Raw genomic sequence first — 15467 nt, 5'->3', positions numbered from 1 at the left:
ATAGCAAGCAGGAAGAACAAATTGCACCGAAGCAAAAATCGGAGGGGGGGGGGGCTACCATGTTGCAGAAATAGTCGCCATCTTTTTAGGGCTACAAGAGTTTTTTTTAGGTTTGCCAGAAACCTGTTATGCGACAGCAACGAATGGCCCTCCGTGACCCCCATGGGGATAGCAAATCCTGTTGATGTTGTTTGAAAATAACGAGCATGCAGTTGGGCCTTAAAGTTTCGTATTTGCAGAAAGCTACCGTCGGTTGGCGCGGGGGAAGTTGCATCACCTTCGCTCGCTGTGTGCTTATCAGCTGCGATGTCTCTAGACTCACATCATTCGTGAACCCCGCTGTGGCGCATAGATAATTAAAAAACACTGGGGACGTGCCGAGAACAGATAGAAAGAAAAACAATACAGCACGTGGCGTGGGCGAAAGAGAATAGGGAGCGAGCCGAGATGGCCGAGGGGGTCGGCATAATAATAAAAAAACAGAGCTTGCCTAAGTATTTAGGGTCTTGGCGCCGTTCTCACTGTTATGTCATTATCCTTTAATTTCTTGGCAGTGTGAGAGTAGTTCATGTTAGACGTTGCTCTTTCTTACATTCCCTAACGTGTTTTAGCACAAGGAATCACGTTTTAGACATGCTCTCACAGCTGCTTCCATATCTTCATAAGATTTAATTAGGCATGAAAGGGCATAACGAAACAAGCAAGATGATTGTGTTTTATCACATGAACATCACGTCATGCAAGCCTCGAAATTTCTAACGTAGTCTTTGTGCTCTCGCGGGCATTCCGTTAGCTTGACATAAACTAAATATTGCATCGCATCAGTGCAGAACACTTACCGTTGGCAACGTGGGAAAAGCGAAGCATTGGGCCAGATAGTTCTTTTTTCATTCGGAAACTGCGTTACAGTTAATGCGAAATACAAAGTTAGGGAGTACACATAAACGAAGCGGTAAACACAACCGCATACTTTCAACTGAATTTATTCAAAAAAACTTTAAACTATGAGCCAGCGAGTAACGCCTGAAGACAGTTCAGCAATATTGCCGCTCTCACCTCCACAGTTTCATCGTAAACCAATCTTTCCCTCTCCTGGAAGACATTTTAGATGCGGAGCATCTTATACTCGCGCCTTGTAGTGCGCCGTCCGCGCCGTCCACAGCGCTTCTCGAACATTCGACAGCTGACGCGCGCGCATGCGCCGTCGCGCCGTCGCCCACTCTTCCACCATCTGTGCATCCCTTCCTCCTCTACACACCGCGCGCGCTTCACTCCTCCACCATCTGTGCACCCTTCCTCCTCTACACACCGCGTTCGACATCTACAATTCTCCTGATTTTCCAGTGGACGCGCATGTGGCGTCGCACTTCGAGAACATTCAACAGCTGACAGTGCATGCGCCGTCGTGCTGTATATATACTCAAGGTCGGCGCTCGCTCGCTCAGTTGCCGCTCGTCGGTTGGTTTGTACGGCGCGTCGACGTCCAAGGTCGCGGTGAAATGAATTCCAACGAATCCACAAACACAATGATCGACGTCCCTTCGACCAGCGCGCCCTTTCGCATACGTGTGTACGTGTTCACTCATTTAACACCCCCTCCTACAACCACGTTAACCAATTTAGCCATCGACCCAAGTAAGTCGCAATTTAACACCCCATTTCACAACCACGTTAACCAATTTAGCCATCGACCCAAGTAAGTCGCACTTTAACACCCCGTTAACCAATTATATGCTCCGCGTCCTCCTCAGTGTTCCCCCGAGGGAAGCTGCGGGCAATTTTTTTACCATCAAGTTTTTTTAATGAACTCAGTCTACAGTTTGCGTTTTGATTGTCTACTTCTTTTCATGTCGTCTCCGTATTTCGCACTAACTTCGTATTTCGCACTAACTGTAGTGAAGTTTTTTTAATCACACTATTGACAAATCATTACATGACTATCGCGTTGAGAATGTCACGTACGTATAGAAATGCACTAAAGTGTCTCGGGGATCCCGTGGTCATTTCGTAATGCTAGGCTAGTACCTAAATTTGCATGACGTCACACTTGTGCGTGATCGACATCAACAGGGAGTTGAGAGAAGCCTATCATGAACTACACACCTAATACCTCTTAACGCACATGACAAGGTGCCATCATGATGTCATGATGTTCATTTCATTTGCTCGCAAGAAATCAATGTAGCGCACAATAACGCCAATGCATGATGAATAAGAATGTCATTCGATGACACGAACGTTCATAGCGCACATGTAATCTGTTGAATAACAGGAAGAACACAAATGGCATAATACAAATCTCGTGAAGCAGTCTCGGTTGCGTCGTCAGCATAAGATACACAAGAATGTACTTGTATACGCGGCTAATGTGCGAAGAGAATAGCATGCACGTACTTTGGGGCTCTATTTACCTTTAAGCCAGGCACTGTGATATCGGATATCCTCACTTACTGCTTCGTGAATATTCCTGTTGTAAATTATCATGCCATAATAACCACTCAGCGTGTTTTGTTTTGTGTTATTGTAAATAAATTACGTTTATATAAAATTCTAATATTTCTGGCCGTAAAATTTGTTACATTATTTGCCAGTTATGACATAACGTATCTGTACAACCCGATATCTAATGTGTTTTTTTCTTTAAAGCTGTACCTGGATGCGGTGATGTGAATGGGCAAAGTCCAGGTGAGATTTCAGTGCGCTTCACCCTCAATACATGTGCAGTCTAACCCACGTATAACAATACTCTTCACAACAAGAACGTGTGGCCACTTGATGTTCATGTTAAACTGTAACACAAGGCAAAACCTTTGAAAACTATATATATATATATATATATATATATATATATATATATTAGCAGAATTTCAATTCATCTTGTTGCCTCTACCCAAATCCCAGCAACCACTGCCTGCTAATAGGTCCTCTCTCAGTTATGTCCTCTGTATTAAAAAACTTGCGCGCCTTTCTGTACGCACTTGCTATTGCAAGAAAATTATTAAGCATTATTCCGCAAGAAGGAAATTTTAGAGTCATCTACAACAAAACGTGGGTCGACAGACAAAACGCCGGTTTTAGCCAGCGAGATAAGCAATGCGCTGAATATGTTATTAGGTATTATCGCCAGCTGCTATTCTAATAGCCGGTAATAAGCACTCTTCCAGAATATCTAGCTGTGAATGGTGACTTATGCGGTTGATATGAACGGCCTCTAAAAAATTGCACTGGAGTAATTCATAACGCATTCATAGATGAGATAAAGATTTACTGCAGTCGTCAAGAGAAAACAGACAACGATGAATGCAAATCTGAGCAGCCGAGCACTAACACGCAATGGATTTTTGGTTTATTTCCATCGCATTAGTACACAGTTCCCTACAATGTGCATCTGAGAAATGGCATATGTAAAATGTGTTTGTCCATGTGTTCATAGACAGAAATTTTGCTAACAGCCACCACCGTTCCGTAGGTTTGTCGTTATTTTTTTGTACTGACTTACAACGAGTCTCCAAATACCCCCCTTTTCACATTTCCTTAAAAGATCGCCTTTACAGCGGAGTACTATGAATCATATTTTTTTATAATAAACCACAATGTAACAGTGTACTGCATGATGTTCTGCGTGACAGACAGGAACTAAAGTGTTCTTTTGACACCTAGCATATATCTCTGGCATTCCACGTCAATTTCAAGATGAAAAACAAGAACAAAAACTCAAATGTGAATTCTTTTTCAATTCGAACTTTTGCAGCCACGAACTCTTCGACGTCAAGCACAGGTATGTAAGAAACGTTTATTCTTTATGACCTTCACATAACAGACACCGCAAGAGCGCGGTCACTCGACTGAGGATGCGCTCAGGGAAGAGCGTAGGTGAAGAACTAAACTATATATTGTCGCTGGTACAGTTGGTCTGCACAGCCACAAGTGTAGAAATGCCTCTCTGAGATTTATAATCTCTGTACCTAACAATATTGCCAGACCTAATATTTGGCGCTCTTGAAGTGAGTGCGCTGTCATTGGTGAACAATGTGATGTAGCGCTCAAGCTTGCTTCAAGATATAAGACACTTAAAAGTAACATTTTTACTGCTATAGCAGGAATTGCTTTTGGCAAGTTCCCTTACATTGCACATAGAGGATGCGTTTACAAATAATTTACGCCAGCCATGGAGCAACAAGTTGCCTTCGTGAACTGTTCATTTCATGCCCTTGGTTCCAGCTCAACCAATGTTAATATCGATGGTCTAATTTTCAATTGCTTGATTTGAAATGACAATGACGAGCGTGACTACGTTGTGAGGTGTCTCTAAGCCGTTGCAATCATTCAGCTCCTGATGTGCTGCGCTAGGCAGTCGTATACGGAAATATTCATTGCATGGCTTCCTTGTTGCTGGTTTTGGAATAACACAGTTGGCACCATCACAATGCTTACCTTTAATATTGAACGAAATGTCACAATTTGCATGCTGAAAAGTATTCCAGTGATGAAAATGATTTTAATGCAAATTGTATGAACCATCATGTCACCCGCTGCAATAAAGATGCTCTTATAATGTTTGGGCAAATGAAAGGGTGAGTAAGGCTCTCACATGTTATATACCCCCAAGCAGGCTCACTGATTCTTACAGCAAACCATGGCGATCACATTTGGTGATAACAGTACCACTTGAAGAAAATAAAGCTTCCCATTGAGAAAAAAAGGATTATTTTCAAGAAACCAACACCCGACTCTGTGCGTTGCCGCAGTGCGTGAATCGAAGACAGAACAGATCGTCGTCTTCCTGATTGTCACTTTTTTTCCAACAAACTCGTCGCTCGCCGAAGTCTTTGAAAAAGTTCAGTTGCAGTGACCCGTGCAACGATAGTTTTAGCTGGCCAAGATTTTGCCTCGTCAGCTTTTTTTCTCTTTTCGTTTAAGGCTCACTGCAACTCACTTTCCAGCATTGCTTTCGAAGCAAGTCATCGTAACCAAGCAGTAGCCCGGTCGAGTTGGTGGAGATGTGTGGTGTTGACTAATCAGTCTCTTCACAAGTACGCCATCCTAGCCCTGTCCACCAGGCATAGTTCGACTTTAATTCAGGTGTGGGTGCTCCATTTGTGAGAACGCCAGCAGCGTTCTGTTTTCCGGAACTCTTGTTCCTTTTAACTGGGGAAGACTTCAACCTGCCACCTGGGTAGCATAAACGAAATGTCGTCTGCAGTTTGCTATCGGTCTTTTGCCAAACTGTTTTCTTAGCGTTTCCCGCACCACACGATAACATGTCGGTTTTAGTATGCCCAACCAGTCCCGGGGCTTTTTATATTCTTGCCTCCGGCTTGAATGGTAAGTACGGAGGCTGCTTAGATTAATTACCAAGATCACATGGATATCTCGAATCCTACACGTGTTACTGCATTGAAGCACATAATATCTTGTTGGGGTCTTCGGAAGAACCAGCTTCTGTGTTTTCGCTTCAGGTCACATCATATTCCTTGGACAATATTCTTATGTGTTCCATGTCATTGTTGTTCTCTACAGTGATTTTTTAATCTTCACTGCCGCTTTCAGTACAATAACCTCGGTGCCATAAAAGGAGTTATCACACAAAGTTGCTGGTCCATGTAGCGTACATCTTAAATAGGTCTCAATGGATTTTAGTCCATTTTCTAAATTCTAAATGATTCCAGTGACAAAGCGCCAGTACTAGTCACTACCAATAAAGATGTCAACAGCGTTCGGGCTCATAGCTTGGTCGAAGTCAGAGATGTAATTTCCTTACAGTGTTCGAGCTAGCCGAGGGGTTCTCTAGACAGCCGTACAATGATTGGTGGCTGATCTTCGTCGTGACGAGGGCTTCTAGCTGAAGTGACGCACAGAACTCAGAGTGACAGACACGCGTGGAAAGTACTTCTCTTCATGTTTTCCTCCAAAATATCTGACCGGAAGCCCTCGTGATGAAGTACTCGACAATGTAACTTCTCAACTAATCTCCTCGTCACGAAACAGTGCTGCCTGCTTGCGCCAAATGAAACTCAAACTAGAACTTTGCCTTCTTCGCCAGCTGCCCAAGCAGCAGCACTTTGTTGATATACGCGCCATTTCAAGTTGTCAGTTACACTAACTTGGACTTCTTCTGGTTTTGGTAACCTGTCGAAAGTGGTAGTCAATTTCATCATCCGTGGGTCACACATTGTATCCGCAGGGCTTTCATTGCACTTGGTACGTTTGAACTTTCTCCTGCAATATTTTGCCACTCGATGTTTCAAGGTGCAGCGGAAGCAGTGACCGGTGCATAGTACGCGCTTTTTCTTATCTTCTTGACATACGTAAAAGCCGCACTACTCGGTGGAGTCACAGAAAAAGCAGGCGTTATTCTGAGGAACTGGTTTTATGGATGAGGCCAAACACTCCATGGTTGATTGGTGTCGTGAATACTGCGTCGCCCTAGAGCGAAAATCTTCAACTTGGATCTTCGACACGTCCTCTCTTACATAAACTTACAGGACTGTTTGCTCTTCAACCTGAACTTCCGTTCGAATAAAATGCAGTAATAAATATATACTTACCTTCTATTGATGAGTGTGCTGTCTTTCTGGACTGGATACACAGTACGTTGGCGTGTGTCACGTTATGATGTCGCCCGGCTCAGTTTTGTTTGAGTCAAGTGGAATGGACACAAGAAGGGGACACGGAGTGTGGCACAAAAGCACCCTTCCTTACACACTCAAGCACACACAGTGCACGGAGAAGAATAACAAACTTTAAAAACCATTCGGTCCCTCATAACACGTTTAACGGTCTAAAGCTGGCGGTGGCTTACGTGCAGTCGAACGCTGTCAGAAGGTCATCGCTTTGTGGAACGCTCAGCAGGGATGTTGGAAGCGCCTTCTTGGCGAAGCCCATTGTTGGCGAGGAGACACATACCGCCAGGCACTCCTGACACACCCAGCCTCCTCAGACCTGTGTGATGGTGACGTAGAAGACGGGCTTTTGCGAGCCCGCCTTATTAAAAATTGGCGGCGTGACGCTGGCCTGTCCCGGCCACTCGCTGCACTGTCCGCCAGCTGGAAGACCGGAGCACAAATACGGTAGCTCGCCGAGGGAGAGACTCGGGCGGCTATCGACGTGTTGCAGTCCTGCAGCAGGACTTAGGCTGCTCCAATCATCCACCGTCTTCTTCTCGCCTGCGAGGTTTCATTCTTGTTCTTGGGCACTTATTGAGTTCTCTTGTGTTGTCGCCAAGATTTTGGCTCATACCCACAAGTGGATTGGCCACACTGTACCTTAAAATAGAAATTTTTTACACAACAATTGATAGAAAGGAGAGAAATTAGATAATAACAATAATATATGTTTCTTTAAAAAAGGTGAAAAGTGCAGAAGATTTTGATACAAAAATATATAAAACAAATTAGAAAAAATGAAGAAGAAGGACAACGATTTGGATATATCTGGCAGTACCACTAGCAGCGTATCCTTCCAGCTGCCTGAATGAATTTATATGGGCTTGACTGAATAGCAATGCGGCCCGCACGCAACTGACTGGCTCCAAACATCCAATATGGCATCCCCTCGTGCACTTCTGTCTTCTCTTCTTTCTCCCAGTTTTCTTTTTTGGCCTTTCGCACATTCGTTCTCTTGTCCTGATTTCTTTCCACTTCATTTGTCATCCCTGACATCATGCGATGGTCTTGTTGAAGATGAAGATGATAATGCGAGGAAGCGACTTCAGCAGGATGCGTCAAATTGGCTTTAATTTCATTTTAGTTTCATTTAAGTATCCTGCCGCCCGGTTCCTGGCCCATTCTCATCTGTAAGTGAGCGCTATCCGAGATCATCAGCATCAGCATCAGTGGTAGGACATTGCGGAGTGAGTGCCCTAGATCCGATACTTCGAGACGTTTGAGGGTGCGCGTCCGACATTAAACTGTGTCGTAAAGTCTTCGAGCTTCTCGAAGATTGCTGGACGACTGGACAGGTCGCATTTGGATGAGTTGCTGCTTGTGAGCCTGAAAGATAACGTCGCTTTTAGCAAAGCGCTCTTTTAAAGTATCCAGGGCATCACAATAGAAGCTTTTCGTTGCTGGTATACCGGCTATAGCCCACGTCGTGTTACTGATCAGAACTAGAACGTAAACAGGTGAACCGGTCTACGTCGATGAGCCTACCGTTGTTGGAGATCAGTTCACTAAACTTCTAAAAAAGAAAAGACGCCCATAACGACAGTTGGCCATCAAATTTCATAAGGTCGATTTTCGAAAGCTGCATGGCGAGATGGGGCGTGCGTTGCACGAGTTTGTGGGTGTTGTCGGTACTGCTTGGTTTTGAGAATGTTGCAACTGCCGTATCTGATACAGCTGATGCATTTTCTATTGAACTTATGCCTGATGCTAGGGCTGTTACAGAGTAATGCAAAGAATTAAACATACTCTGACCGACAATGGTTCATTTAAAAGGCACTATAAGTTCGAAGGGCACATGCGTGTTTCCTTTTACACATTAGCTTGTGCGCATGGAGCTCTTCCTAACAGCAGGCTTTTTTTCACATTTCTGTTGATTAACTTTTACAACCTATTTATTGCAAATCCAAAAGAAATTTCTCGTCTAGAAAACCGACAGCACAAAAACCATTTCTGTCCGCTGCAAATGGTTGTAATCATGTGAACTAGCCTTTTCTAGAGCTGAGTGGGAGCAGATAAAAACCACTGCTACTCTTACTATTCTTTCGCCCTTAGTTGAAACTTTAATTTTTTGGCTTGATTCCCTACCAGCTGTGGCCACATCGTCAACGTCTAACACACCGTCAACCACGACCACAACGTCAACCACGACCACACAGGCAACGACGACTACATCATCAACCTCGTCCACTCCACCATCCACCACCACATCGTCCACGACCACCACACGAGGTAAGGGCAGAGCGAAACCTGACTACTACAATCGACTTTTGATCATTTGTACATCGCTTTTACAGTCAATGACATTCTATGAAGTATACCCCATAAAATAGTGTGGATCAAATTTTTTATGGTGTTCCTACTGAACAGCAATACAAAGTGCAGCATGTCTTTGTGATCTTCCGGAATCAGAGATATAGTAGTCACGCATTCACTTTACGTATTCGACTAGTACCTCTTAAAATTGGCAAGTCAGATTTACACAGGAAGTACAATAACGTATGTTTCATGGCGTCCCACTTCTGAAACAGCTTTACGAATGAATGCGCGGTCTTGGAAAAAGAAGAAAATCCTATTTCCGCAGCCCTTGCCAGTGCACGGCTAAGCGTCTTGTAGAGGATAGGAGCAGTGCAGATATAAAAGAATATAGGAAGATTATAGATACACAAATAGGACAGGCAAGGGACGAAAAAGGGAGGATATAGAAAAGTTGGGAGCTGGTCGAAGAAGTCCGAGGATGGGGCACCACACCAGGACAGCTTAGCGGCGTCAAGAGGTTGCTGAGGACGAACTAGTCGGTGGGAGGTACGCTGGCGTCGGAGATCGCGGGCGGAAAACCGGTCAGCTTGAAACCGTTCGAGCAACTCAGCTTTACGCAGTTTATCGCACACTGTTTCGAGGGAGTGGAGAGGGGAGAGGGAAGGGAGCAGTCACAATTGTAATGCCACGGACCTATACTGAAGTTAAGGAAGGCTGTATTGATGCTAGTATTATGTGAGGTGTCACTTACCCGAAATGAGATACCATTATGAGAGATGCTCATCTTGTGTTCTTTAACGTGTCCTGACATAGAAAAGCGCACAGACCTCCAGCACTACGAATATACAGAAATGAGGCCATCGCAGCTGGGATCCGACCAGCGACCTTTGAGACAACAGCTGGGTGCGCTATTTGAAGAGTGGCGGACAAGCCTTTGGTAAAAGACGCTGCACGGTGAACTTTATCGGTTGCGTTTGTTTTAACACGAGAGTGTTTTATGGCGAGGTCCACCACGACTCCAATGAAGTAGTTTGTAACATATGACATTGTAAAATATATACAACAGACTTTAAAGAAGAAAAAAACAATATGTGAATGCTCTTCCATGGGGCGTCGAACCAGTGACCTCACGTACAGCATCGCTCGGCACTAGCCAATATATACGCCCCAGAGCGCATATAGCCAGGAGTACGAACAGCAGGCCAAATATATACACCAGATACAATTGGGCGGTCCTTGGAGCTTAGCAGGTTCAGCGTGTTTTCGTCATCAATAATGATATGGCCCGACAAGCGTGCGTAGGGCCCGCTCTCAAGGTAGATCGCCTCTGGCGTTTTGAAGAGCGCCGCCTCTAGGCGAAGCGGGATCTCTCCTGCGTGCGCGCTTATCAGACTCGTGTTGCGTGTCGCACGAAGGTCACTTTGCTCGCTGCCGCGGCCGCATTCACGAGAGAAGTACGGTGCTCTCACACATAGACGTTAGAACTGTGACAGCTGTTCGCCCTTGTCTTGTGTGTACTTGTGCGCTCGTATCGTGCGCCTTTTTTTTCTGTTTCTACAGGGCGCTTTGAGTATCTAGCTGGGTCAGGTGTTAGTCTGCGCTCATCCTGTGTGTGGTCGTTTCGTGAGTTGCGCGCTGATATTTTCTAGTTGCGGCTATTTGTCGTTCCTCACGCGATTCAGCAGTTTGTTGCTGTATCATCTAGTCCTTCGGCCTTGAGGTGAAGCAATGCCTATTAAACGCTCAATGACCTCTCGGAAGACATGTTTCACTTTCTTGTTTTACCGATCTATAGAAAGGGGTATCAGTCACATTTTTATGTCTCCTACGTTAATTCGCGATCCTTCAGGCTAATTTGTCAGACCAACAAACTACGCCTCCGGGGACGCTCCTAAAGTATTAGCGTGAATCATAATTGCCATAGTCTCATTGTTCTCTCAGCCAGAGGCTTAAAACACGCATCACTTTAATTGTTGGATATACTCAGCCGCCAATTTTTTGTTGCAAAAGGGAATTAAGGACAGTATCTAGAAACGTATTACGCAGTGCAGTACAAAAAAAAAACACTGCTTGAGATGTAGAATGTTAACGTGTTTCATCTGTAAAATCAGATTTTAAGTGCGCGTGTCGTGCATGAAGCAACCGAAGGTGGGGGAGGGGGGAATGAACAAGACACCACCTAATAATGATCATTAAAATTATAGAACTTTCCATGTCTTTCAGTAATTTTAGAGGACAATATGACGTGATAATTGCGGAAACATGTAGAAAATATTCTTCACAATAACTTAAATCTGCATGCTCATTCTGAAATGAATATTTTGTGCTGTAGTTTTGTCACGAGACGTCGTAGCCTATTGAGGTGTCCCGCAAAAAAAAAACAGTGCTTGCGACAAGTCTGGTATATGTTGGCTACCCGGACAAGTTATAATTATTGAGAGAAGTGAGTAAATCACGTGAGTGGCATTAAAAGAAACAAACATTTTATGCGCTATGAAGCCGTGGGCTGCATATCACACTTCATGGGCGGCATTGTTACATCTGAATAGTAGTATTGCCTCACATCACTCTATGCGTAATATTCTTGCGCGTTACGTGCCAGGTTTGTGCTGTGAATCTTCGAAAGAAATGCTTTCTAGCGAGATTGTCTACAACCGTAGTGCATAATTTGAAAGGCGTACTTGATTAGTGTTTAGTGAAAGTTTGATTCAAGGCTGCACGCTTGAGACTGAGATGTATAAAACGTAATTTTAGTTGCCGCATAATGACATTTAATAGAAGATACTAATAAACATGTCCATTTCGTTCAATGTCAGCAGAGTGCACGAGAAGTATACTCGGAACTAAGCAACAGCATAGATATAAGCAAGGTCTTATACATTTTAGACTAGTGACAATGTTGCCACCGACACAATAATAGTGGTCGACAGACATATTCAATCTTGAAGAGTCGTCTTAAAATCTAAACACTAAATACACATATACAAAAATAAATGTTACGCCTGAAGGGCCAACCTATGTAGAAGTAAAAAAAATCATCATGCTGATTACATCAACTGCGTTAGTTTGTCCTAATATTCATGCTTAGACCGTAAATCGGATAATATAGAAAAACACCTAACAAACTCTGTTCAGCTTAACGTGTCACCCGTACAGGACGGTCGTCCTTTAACATGTAAGTAGATACATGTGAAAGATTCCGTCAAGAGGACACATAGACATAATTAAAGAACGTTAACATTTAGTACACCTATAATGTCCTGTATTTCTTCATTACGTGGTCCATTTGAACAGCCCTGTTATGACGAGCCTTGTTTTACATACGCAGCTTTGGCGCACGAAAAAAAGGAAGTTATGAAATGTGAGAGTGTTTCATTTTTGTTCAATTATTAGAACAAAGGAGAAACCATCTTCATGTTGTCACCATTCAGTAAACATTCCTTCTTTTGCTCTCAAAGGTTCTCGTCAAGTTGGCAAAGGAAAATATGGTAAGTGTATTCTAATGTTGCGAGCGGTAGCGTTTCAGGTGAAACGCATCAAGTTTTTATTGAAACATACTTTGTCACGTTGGTTGTCTGCAATTTCACTTTTCGCCTCTATCTTTCCTCGTTCCATCTTTGTCGCTTTTTACTACGCAACATACAGAAATCATCCGTTTGTTACACATCATATTAGTTTACATGAACAAAACAAAATATCATAAGTTATGTGCAAATGTATAAAGGGCCTATAGAGGGTGTTTCAAGAAGCGCGTCCGATAATCATCAAATATAAAATAATGGCAATATTTGTGCGCCACCTGAATACTATGTTTTTTTTTTCGTTATGGGATACATCTTAACATAACTAGACATAGACGTCAAGGCAGCAAATAAATACAATTGATGAATTAACATTTTAAGTCATATAGACACGCTACATGGGGCAATCATTATCAATCCTGCAAGGAGGCCACATGGCTTTCGCAGTCTAAAAAATGAACCTCTGGTAAATCTGCGAAGCCATCATATTTCACCAAATTTCTCAGCAAAACCAAAGATTCGATGAGCGCAAGTAGCAGACCATCAGAAGTGCGCTACTGTTCAGGACGGCGAATGCAAATGTGTTCTGCATTCATTAAAGTACGTAAGCTACGCGTGCTGTTATTGTAAACGGCTTCCACAGAACCACCCGGAAAGTCAGGTCAGTGCTTGATGCGACGCCAATGCCGCTTCTGTGCGTTCCAAATGAGTGATACATTTGCGTTCTTCACAGTTTGAATTTTGTTCTCGCTGGTAAAGATAACCGCACGTCAATTAAGTGGGGTTTAGCGTCGCCAAACCACCATTGATATTTGCTAATAATTACCAGTGGCTGCATTTTTGCAAAATTAAAAAGTGGTCACTGATTTTCTTTAATTTGAGTCCCAAGTTACTGACTGAGCTAACACCTATCCACACTAATTTGTTGTTAACCATCTCATTACATTATTTGCTATCGTAGTTGACGCTGCCGCTTCACAAAAAGCAATTATTAAGGCATCGTCTGAATATATACCTTCTTCTATCTCCTTAGTTTTGTGCATTGCGGTACACAGTTGCCACACTACGGTGGTCTAGTGGCTAAGGTACTCGGCTGCTGACCCGTAGGTTGCGGGATCGAATCCCAGCTGTGGTGGCTGCATTTCCGATGGAGACGGAAATATTTTAGGCCCGTGTGTTCAGATTTTGGCGCACGTTAATGAACCCCAGGTGGTCGAAATTTCCGGAGCCCTCCCCGACGGCGTCTCTCATAACTATATGGTGGTTTTTGGACGTTAAACCCCACATTTCAATCAAATCATGCGGTGCACAGTTGTTGAAACACCCTGCAGCTGCGTAACATGTGAAAATGGGAGGCCTTTCTTTTGAAAAGCATAGTTAGATGCGCAAATGGAAATACAAAAAGATATCTCATGAATTCAATTTCTTGTGTACGGTACTTCATCTCAGTCACACATCAATCTGCGATTAAACGCTCTATCACCTTCACACAACAGGGCTCTTTGAGAGTGACCACGGACGTGAACAAAGAATAACAACACGCGTGTCTTTTGACCGCAAATGGTGAAACGGGTGTCCTTCTCTCCACTATCTGTGTTTATAGGGCTGCACTTTATGAGATGACGGCGTTCAGCACTCACTGCTGTAGGCTTGCCTATATTAGTTGTACCGTGCATTTCGGCTTTGCAGAAGACACTGAACCGGCATGATCCCCAACAATGTATGCTTACTGAAAAAGTCTGTTTTATGTCTTGCTTCCTACTGCGACTTCTTAACGCTGACTGAAGCAACACGGTTATGGCTGTTATTACATTCTCTTTCACGCATGGGAGGGTACGTTGTTTTGCTGTGGACTTCCTAGCACAAACGCCGCTTTACACTCAAATAACAATCCGCATTTTTGGAATGAAGTGTCTGGTGATACATAACTTCAGCAATGACACCTATAATGGCGAATATGGGATTGTAGGTCACTCGGTGCATTCCATATGTGCCACATTCGGCATGTCCTGGACGGCCGGAAGGCATAATCACCTTTAGAAACGCTCGTTACATTAAAATATACGCACCCCTGGTGCCAGAAATATTAATCTCCCAGCATTGCAACGGCTGTGAGCGGGAAGGTATTATAACACGAGTCGAGCAAGTGAAAAAGGAGAACGACAAGAGCCCGCTGAGGCTGCTCACTTGCAATAAATTGAGACACAACTCTATTGTAAAAGCAAATACGATCCGCCGTGCACGTCTAGTGGTTATACTTGACGGCTGACACGAAAAGGTGTGAAAACAATTTCCGCTGCTGCAGCATGATTTTTTATGACGATAAGATACAGGAGGACTAAGTATTAACACTGAGATGTACAATATAAGACGCCAAGAACTGGACATTTTGGGAGCTTGTAAGTCAATGTGAATTTACAAAACCGCGTGTTACGTATATCAGCCGTGCGTTTCTGCCAGCCATCCATCAAACATCCACATTTGCCCCCAAAACTGGCTTCATAGTTGAAATAAGCTACGAGATTTAAAGCATGAGTGACTAGATCTTCACTAACCAGTCCACCTTCGGCCCAAAAATTTAACATAGGCCAGGACATTTGTAAGTTGATGCGATATCTAGAATGAGTGCCATAAAAGCACCCACCATACGTTAGTTGGAGAAATAGTAACTCTTAACTTGTCTAAGTCTGCGTGCCGAAACTACCATACGAACATTAGGCACGCTGTAGTGAAATAATCTGGGAACTCTGACCATATGATATGTGAAACGCACTCAGACGACGCAATGAGTGGGCCTCTAGCGCTTTGGTTACATCGAAGTTTGACCGATCATGTCGCGATCTAGATCACCACCTACGGGTCAGCAGCCGAGCCTGAAAAACAACACACCGCCGCGCCCGTTATCGTCCGTGGGAAGTGTACCAGTGGAGCGGCGATCCGTTCACGTGTCATAAGCACTTCTGCAGAAACCTGAGATGAATAAAGAAGCAAAAAAACGTCTATCATGTGATTATAAACGCAAAAT

At 43.7% G+C, this 15467-nt stretch overlaps 1 protein-coding gene across 1 annotated transcript; it reads left to right on the top strand.

Annotated features, from left to right (window-relative positions):
* Nucleotides 1-2654: 2654 nt before the first annotated feature.
* Nucleotides 2655-12447, top strand: LOC142796083 (uncharacterized; the record flags this gene model as incomplete). Its single annotated transcript, XM_075886201.1, is given in 4 exon segments — nt 2655-2685; nt 3752-3778; nt 8754-8894; nt 12380-12447. Coding segments are annotated over 4 exon segments (267 nt in total), but the record flags the coding sequence as incomplete, so codon positions are not given.
* Between the last annotated feature and the right edge of the window lie 3020 nt (nt 12448-15467).

This window comes from Rhipicephalus microplus, unplaced genomic scaffold (genome assembly GCF_043290135.1).
Source record: "Rhipicephalus microplus isolate Deutch F79 unplaced genomic scaffold, USDA_Rmic scaffold_1084, whole genome shotgun sequence".
Classification (NCBI taxonomy): domain Eukaryota; kingdom Metazoa; phylum Arthropoda; class Arachnida; order Ixodida; family Ixodidae; genus Rhipicephalus; species Rhipicephalus microplus.
Note: the sequence above shows the minus strand (reverse complement) of the source record. Positions and strands in the feature narration are given on the sequence as shown.